Source organism: Quercus robur, chromosome 7, assembly GCF_932294415.1.
Source record: "Quercus robur chromosome 7, dhQueRobu3.1, whole genome shotgun sequence".
Classification (NCBI taxonomy): domain Eukaryota; kingdom Viridiplantae; phylum Streptophyta; class Magnoliopsida; order Fagales; family Fagaceae; genus Quercus; species Quercus robur.
In genome coordinates, this window is record NC_065540.1 from 13,638,344 (window position 1) to 13,647,238 (window position 8,895).

The 8,895-nt window shown below is 30.9% G+C and overlaps 1 protein-coding gene across 1 annotated transcript; it reads right to left on the reverse strand.

The window, feature by feature from the left end:
* Positions 1 to 1,788: 1,788 nt before the first annotated feature.
* Positions 1,789 to 8,432, reverse strand: LOC126692361 (vacuolar cation/proton exchanger 3-like). Its single transcript, XM_050387947.1, has 12 exons — positions 8,034 to 8,432; positions 6,551 to 6,618; positions 6,373 to 6,401; positions 4,847 to 5,043; positions 4,401 to 4,613; positions 3,443 to 3,571; positions 3,192 to 3,308; positions 3,043 to 3,096; positions 2,822 to 2,938; positions 2,477 to 2,567; positions 2,317 to 2,375; positions 1,789 to 2,221 (listed from the first exon to the last, which is right to left on the reverse strand). Exons 1-11 carry the CDS (start codon positions 8,304 to 8,306, stop codon positions 2,320 to 2,322), a joined length of 1,344 nt encoding a protein of 447 aa, XP_050243904.1. The 5' UTR covers positions 8,307 to 8,432; the 3' UTR covers positions 1,789 to 2,221; positions 2,317 to 2,319.
* Between the last annotated feature and the right edge of the window lie 463 nt (positions 8,433 to 8,895).

Below are 8,895 nucleotides of genomic sequence, written 5' to 3' on the forward strand. Positions count from 1 at the left end.
TTTTTTTTTTTTTTTTTTTCACTGGGTTCGGTCTACTTCACTAGTTTTTTTTTTTTTTTTTTTTTTTTTTTTTTTTTTTTTTTTTCTTTCTTTCTTTACTGGGTTCGATCTTCTTCACTGGGTTTCTTTTTTTTTTTCACTGGGTTCGGGTTTCTAGGTACTGGAAAGAAAAAAAAAAAAGGTTCCGCGGGTAACAAAACAGAAGTGCTCTGACATAGTAACAGTTGTGGGGTCCATGAATAGTGTGAAAAATATTGAGTGATAGAAATTGGGTGATGAAGGCAAACGGATGTGAAAAATTGAGTGATGAGTTATGAGTGATGAGTGATGAGTGATGAAAATTGAGTGACGGAAATTGAGTGATCAAATTTTGTTGGCCAAACAGGCTCTTAATGTCCTTTGCTTTTTTCATACCTTTGTCAACGTGTGCACCACTACAATAATTTGTTGTTCCTTTTTATTTCACTTTATTCATTTATTGCATGATATCTTTGTCTAATGTTGTTAAACTTATTTGTGGTCTTGGATTTACTACTAAATATGCCATTTTGGGCGACTATATTTATTTTATCTTATTAAACATATTTGTTTAGCCTTGCTAACAATAAGCTCACTTGTTTCTTCATCTCCCCTTATATGTCTTAAAGCCAGGGGCGGCTCCAGTTGGAGCCCGGGGGGTTCAAATGAACCCCCTGTACTGAAACCAAAAATATATATATATATATATATATATATATACACTTTCTTTTTTGGTTTTGACCCATAGAATAAAATTTTGAACACCTTAGTCCTATATTTTTTTTAAGCCCAGTTGAAAATAAGTTTGAATATAATTCTTTTAACAATATCTTGGTCTTTTTAAACACACATACACACACCAAAAAAAAAAAAAAAAAAAAAAACCAATTTTATATAAAATTTGGAAAAAAATTAATAAGCCTAACAACAAAAGTAGAAATTTGTTAATCTTAAACCTTAGAAAAAATTCACTTAGATCTTAAAAAAATTGAAATAAATCAATAAAATGGGAGATCAATTGATGAATGATTGCTTGGTTGTGTATATTAAAAGAGATATAGTTTGTAGGATTAATAATGAATATATCATGCAACAAATTCAAAATATGAAACATCGTAGAAAGTAATTGTAAGACTTTATGTATTTCAAATTTTTTTTTTGTGATATTGATATATTCAAATTCTCTTTTATTTAAAATTTTGTATAATTTATGTTTCTTATTGCCCCCTTAAAAATAATCCTAGAGTCGTCATTGCTTAAAACCTAATTATTTTCATTAAAGAATACACAATTCCTAATATTTTTCTACTTCACTCACCCATTATATTGGAGTATTTTATTATTTACGGGGAAGCACAACAATATCAACTGATAGACAAAACATTGACCTGAGTACAAATCTTGACTACCCCAAAGAACTCCTGTCTAATTATTGACTAATTAATTAAAATACATGTGTTTCAACAAAAGAAATCCCAACACCTATCACTAGATTCCATTACCAAACTTTATTAATTATATAAAATTTTCCAATGATAACCGCTTTAGAATTGCCCAATAGTTCATTAACAAATGCTTTTATGGCACTTGTTAACTTTTCCTTTGATATATATATATATATATATATATATGTGTGTGTGTGTTCATGTGCGAACACGCGAGTGTGCATGAGAAATTGGCTAAGGCGGGTTGAGAGGTAGTGATAACACTGTATGTTTTATTGAATTGAGTTGAAACTGAAATGACACTAAAATATAAGTACTCATTCCCTGGAAAGCCAAAACTACTAGTTGGTATAAATATTTGAAACACAAAATTTAATTGCAAATCCAAACAACAACAACAACAATTTCCATTCATCTACTATTATTGCACTACAAGAGAAAAGCAAACCCAAACCCTTGCCATATGCCACCAGTACTCTTTTGGCATTTATATCAAACAAAACACAAAAAACATTCTAGCGATCGATCTATACGACACCATGTATGTTTTAGCCGGTCTTCATCAAGCTTCAATGGTATCCATATAAAATCCATCTCAACTTTAGAGGCATGACAACTTCCGATGACAAGAAAAACCCGAACAGTTGGTTTTCCGGCTAGCGAGTCCAATCAAAATTGAACTAACAAATCTGTTGCATCTGTTGAAGTTTCAATGGAGGAATACTTATCTGAGCAGTGACCCCTTAAGGCAAATAAGCCTGCAGTAAAATTGTTGTATTAAATTTGATACAAAAAGTATGTATAAGGATGTGACATGTAAATAAATTCATGTACTTAAAGAAATTGAGCATACCTGTTAAGCGCTTAAGACTCCTTCTGTAGTCATCTGAAGTCCTGAGTTGACGATGTTTCCTGAGTTAAAGAAATTTAGATATTAATTAGACTTAATCATAAATGGACATAGCGTAGCATAGATAATATATCCTAGAAACAATAATGTTGTAAGTACTTACGAAGTGGTGTTTTGGATACAAAGAAGCATGCTGCAATAACAATGTAGCACAAGAGGAGAACCAGTCCCTTCATGTAGTGAGATGTCCCATCCTATAAAATCAATAGTGAAAAATTTCAAAATACTGGAACAAATAATTAAATTCAACATTTTCTATTACTTTCATGCCTAGTGCTAAAGAGTTTTAAAATAAGAATTAAATAATTAGTTTTACCCCTTTCTATTAACTTTTTTCTAAACACCTTTTTTGTTAACTTGAGATATAGGGACAAGCAATAGTTTATAATGTTCAAAACTATTCTCCAAATGTACTAAGAGGAAGCTTTTGAGACATGAATATTCTCACCTGAAGTGTGAAGGCTGTAACGATTATTGATAATGCAAGAGAGGTGGTCTCAAGGGTGTTGAAATCAAGATCCATGTGAATTCCCATAATCCAAGCTACAACCACGCATAATGGGACCTGAGTATTTATACGATATAAATTTAGCATCACCATTTAACTAAGTTCACAAAGAAATCTTTGTCAGGACAGCCATTCCAGCAATATAGGTTTTAAATTCTCACCACAAACATTGCAATTTGAGTCGCAGACCCTAAGGCAACACCTAATGATATATCCTGCATTTGTGTGCAAAAAAATCTCACTTAGAATCTTATAATTTCAAAACTTAGTGCCACAATTAAAATGGTAGAAAGGCCATTATATTACTCACCAACTTGTTCTTGAAAGCAAATATGACTGCCCCAGCATGTTCTGCTGCATTTCCAACAATTGGTAGCAAGATTATGCTGAGGAAGCTGACTGACAAGCCCCAAGAATCTGATGCATCCTGAAAGGAATTGAAATCCTTGTGAATACCTTGATAGATAAATCTCTTTAAGTACAATGCATGAAATAGTTACATTCCATTTGATAATTCTCAACCACACAAGCACTATGAAAATGGCTTTTTATCATTTTTACCTCAATTGTAGCCACCACATATTCAGACAACACAGCTATGACTATAGTCATCCCGACCAACCAAACAAATCCACTCCAGAATCCTATCACAGGCACTTCTTCCTCACCCTCTGCACCATCTTCTGATTCCTGATGGGTTGCACCATAGATATTTAATTAGCTATGTTAGCATATATTGATATCAGGGAATGATTGACCAAAGAATTCTTTAGCCCCTCAAAATAAAAAATAACACTAAAATTGATTTTTTTTAAATTTTTTTATCATTAAGGCATATCATTAGCTTGCTTGAGAGAAATCAATTTGTAATACAATTTGCAACATGATAAATCATTAGGGCAAGGAGTTTGCTTGCACCTGAAATGTTTTTATCTTTACTCCTAACAGTTACACTGTTTTTTTTTTTTTTTTTTTTTTTTTTTTAAATGTTTGTAAGCTACCTTCAAAGTAATTATGTTCTGATTTAAGAGAATTTAACTTTATCAATTATTGAAATAGCTAGATACAAAAAAAATGATAAGTGTGTTTTTAAAATATTGATAAGGCAACAAAACCTAAACCACTAATTTATTAATGAATGAATCAAGATTTTATGAATTCAAGTTAGAGTTCGCATTAGAACTGTAGAGAATCTAATACATGTAGTAGAATGAGAACTTTTTTTATAGGTAAATAAACCAAGAATCTTATCTTTTTCTTTAATTATGGAGAAAAGAAATATCACATGACTAGACTTATTTCTTTTTATTAGTATGAGACATTTCATCGCAAGAGTGTTTTTTTTTTTTTTTTGGGTTGGGTAAATAGGGGAAAGGGAGACCTGGGGTTTCAATTATATAGATACCACAAAAATGTCGGCACCATTGGATTATTTACTGCTCGAACCCCAACACAAGAGACTATTACAAATGAGATAACTATTGTGAATTTAAAAAATAGAGAAAATTAAATTATGTACCTCCTGAGCTTCAAATAATTGGCGGTGTGTCCACAATTGGAAGACTAGGTAGGCAGTGTATGCAACAAGCATGACAATGCTACTGGCTCTCGACAACTGGATTGTTGGTACCACAGTGAATTCAGGCAAGGCCCCAGAATGCCGAAACAAAGTAGGCAGCAAGTGGCACAACAATGCTAGCAGCAACAGGAGTGAGTTCACATCAGCTTGTCTCTGTTATGCCATAAGGTCAAGCAAACATCAATTCACCATCAACTTTGACCCATTTGGAGGACATATACATGAGCTATATCAATAATTTTATACTTTTTTACTATATGTCATCTATCACAAAAAAAAAAAAAAAAAATTTATTATATTTTTAAAATGATACTAATCATATATTTATTGGTAGTAAATTGACAATTACTTTATGTTATAAAAGGTTTTTTTAAATAATAACTCACTCTGTCGTATTTTTGTTCCCTCCTAAGGTTGGCAATGCCACCACAGAAGAGAGATGTCCCTAGAACCAGAAGAAGGTTGGAAAGAATGGAGCCCAAGAGAGAGTACTTGACTAGGGCTATTTTATGATCGCTTAGAGCAAATATTGCAATAATGAGCTCCGTAGCATTCCCACATGTAGCATTTAGAAGCCCTCCCACTGCAAAATCACATAATAAACTACTTAATAACTTAAAATTTTGGAATTGTAAACTTCTTATTCTTACTATTTTTTTTTTTTTGATACAACTTCTTATTCTTACTATTGAATATTGATGTGCAAGTGTCCTTTAGTATACCCTTATTAATTAATGAGAGAATATGCCATTTGATTCAATGATGCTGATGTTTTTTTTTTGTAATTGTAAACTTAATTCTTAATTATTTGTTAGACTAAACAAAATCATTTTTTTAACGCATTTAGTTTGTGTCTAGTGTATAGGAGTACTAGATACAACACAGGCACAACATGTTTTAAAATGGTCATGTATTGGTTCCATATCATATCCAGTTCACAAAAGCAATAAACAGAAGTCTTACCTTATTAAAAATTGACAAAACTTAGACATAATTATTTACATGTTTTAATTTAAGTTTTGATTAAATTTTATCATATGTCTATATTGACTAATTAATTAATGTTATACAAACAATATTATTATTTTTTTTCTAAAAACAATTAATTTCAAGCATACAATTTAGTAATTAATGCAAATTGCAATCACTAACTTAAATTTAATTGGAGGTAATATAATTGATAAGTGTAAATGAAATATAGATAATAATCCCACTTTGATTTATACTTGAAATTAGTTGAAAACCTTAGATATATACCACACCTAATTAGGAATTGTAGCTCTCTCTAAGTTTGATCTCTCAAATATAATTTGATGCTGACACTATATAGCTAGAATCTTCACTGAAAATTTTGCTATTACTTATGTACAAAGGACAAGACAGAACTATAAAGTGTCCTTCGACTCGATAGTGATATCTCAACCATGCATAAAAGCGAGGTTAAATGAGGTTTTCAACGTTTTGCTTCCAGGAGTTACACAGACTTTTTCAGTAAAATTTAACAAATTATATATTTGAACAGTAGTGATTAGTGCAGACGCGTGAAGCTATGAGCATCGAAATGATCGAATCCGGTTTGGTCTTTGGAAAACCATCAAAACCAAGCCAACAGTAATTTAGGTTTTTTGACCCTATTAAAAAAAAAAAAAAACGATCTCTTTCCATGTATTTATGGTTTTTAGACTCTCAGAATGTGCTGCACCAATAGTTAATTTCTGCCTTAAACTTTGTTCTATAAAAGAACCAAATTAAAGCTTGAACACTGCTCGAACATGATTGGGAAAACTGGAAAAGTTTTGGTTACATTTAAACAAATTCATGAGGAACCATATTTATATAACATTTTATTGTAGCCTATTGTCATGTGTGTGTATATATATATATTAAAAAGAAATATATTTCATGCTCATACCTGTAGGACCGGTGTAGTAAGCAATTTGTCTGATTGCAAAATAGAGAAAACGAAAATTAGTATTGATCTCAGATACATACCAAATTGCACGTATATATATATATATATATATATAGATGATGAACAATGAATAATAGATTAATAGACAACTATATACAATTTGAATATTCTGCCTTACTCTGTCAGGAAGCTGACACGTTCAGCAAGTGGAGTGAGGCCAAGTAAGCTCAATGCGAACACCCATGGCTGTTTGCAATAAAATCAGAAAGGACCCATTATAAGAATATAGAAAATGAATAAGAAAGTAATTGTTTCCAGGGCCTGTTGAGCTGTTTTCAGTTTTCTTGCAGAGAATTGATTGCAGGTGTGTTAATATATATATATATATATATATATATATATATATATATATAATACTCAGTCCCATCACCAAAGTATAAAATAGACTAGAATTATTTCATACCAATCATCATCATCATCATCATCATTATTATTATAATATAGATGGATTTGAACTTATATATATATAGTGGTTGTTATGTAGTAATTACTCTTTGTCATACCAAAACACTAATGGATTTCATTTTTGTGTAGGCTGAATTCAAACCTAGATCAATCTCTCTTATTTGAGAATAAGAAATTTTACCCATTAAGCTAAAATTCACATTCCATACCAATTAGGGAGGGCAATGGAATAGGTTTGGGTTAGATTAATTTGAGATATTCATCCTTGCCCTATTACCTCCTCTTCGAGAAGGGGAAACTCACACAAGGCAACTTCAATGTTAATGAGATAGAGATATAAGAGAAAAAGAGAAACAGAGTGTTTTGTGGAATGGTAATAAAATATTATAAAGAGATAAATTATGAATATGATACTCATAAAATTAAATTATATATATAAATAATTTAAATATATAGAGTATTGACATTCAGTGCAAGGCAAGTAGAACCCGTCCTCCCCTTGTCACCTCTTTTGGGTGAAAGAAACCTACACGGCGTAAAACTAGTCAAGCGGGCCATGGTGAAGCAAGAAATGTTTTTCAAGGTAGGCCAAGCTTATAAATATATCAATCAATCAATTTATGATAAAATTAAATAATGGGTGTTGCTTTTATATGCCTTAACATATACAATACAAAATAAGAAATATAATAGTGACATAAAGTAAATAAATGATTTTTTGTTGTTGTTTGTTTTGGGATAAAAAGTTTAGTATATTTTCTTCTAATAAAAAAAAAATCCCTTCTTCTAAAAAAAAAAAAAAAAATCCCTACATTCCTAATTCAATGAAAAAGCATTTGTTTGTCGGGGAAAAAAATACAAAACAGATTACTTTTATATATACATAATTAAAATTATTATTATTAATATAATAAAGAGGGAGGGGATGAAATTGAAAGCACCGGGACCTCAGCTCCCCCTCCCTCTGCCATTAATTGAGTGGGGTGGGAAATTTTTATCATCCCTACAATTATTAATATTGAAAGAACATATATTTTGTTTTGTAGGCATAAAATGATGGTGGGATATATAATCGATAATTGTCAATGAAATTTGCCCACTTTGATTGATAAAATATCATAGTTCCTTCAGTTCCTGTAAGTTTTCACTGTTACATAGAAAACCCTAGTAAGTTAAGAATTAAAACAAGAACTTACTCTTCCAAAACCATAAATCTCAGCTGCAATGGCTAGTGGGATGGCTGGAAATAGCACAGAAAGCTTAGTTCCCAGAATAACCTCTTGAAGATTTGCCAACAATTGTCTAAGGCAAGTTATGGGAACTTTTGAGACAAGTTTGAGGTCGGACTTTTTGCGGAGAGATGAGGATGACATGTTGTGGTGGGTACGGCCATGCCTCATCTCCTTGCTCAAGGTTTTGACGTTTCCATTTTCCAAAAGCCATGGTTCTTGGTGAGAGTTTGAAGCCATTTCTGTGACACGACAGAAATATTGCACTATAGCTAACAAGACTTCGATTTTCTATGTATACTTCTATGTTCTATGTCTATATGTGTTATGAGAGAAAGCTACTGTTATAAATAGGTGAGGACTAAGCTTTACATAGAAGGTTTGGGATGCACCTTCCTCGAAGTTTCTTATTTTCTTTAATGGTAATCTAGCGGATTCTAAATTTCTAATATCATATATATATATATATATATAAATATATAAGGGAAATGAATTGAATGGATTAGAATTAGACATAAGAATAAAAAAAAAAAGGAAATGAATAGAAGTATAGAATGAAATTAAGCATTTATCTCTCTTTTGTTTAGATGTTTGAAAGGGAAAGAAATGAATAGAATATTGCAAATTTCTTTTTTCCTGGTTTTACTGACACAACTTTTTTTTTTTTTTTTTTTTTTTTGTAAAAATAAAATATAAAAAATCTTAGAAATTGACGGAGTTTCCCATGTGTAATAGTCTTTTTAAGTAAGTATGAAACTAGTAGATTGTTTTTGGTTAACAAATAAAAAATGTTCTTAGTATTTGGTGCTACATGATGTTTGAGATAGTG

Coding starts and splice junctions, on each gene's coding strand:
- LOC126692361 (XM_050387947.1), bottom strand. CDS start 8,306: ATGGCTTCAAACTCTCACCAAGAACCATGGCTTTTGGAAAATGGAAAC. Junction 2,568..2,821: donor TTACAGCCTTCACACTTCAG/GTGAGAATATTC, acceptor TTGATTTTATAG/GATGGGACATCTCACTACAT. Junction 2,376..2,476: donor TGTATCCAAAACACCACTTC/GTAAGTACTTAC, acceptor TCTTTAACTCAG/GAAACATCGTCAACTCAGGA.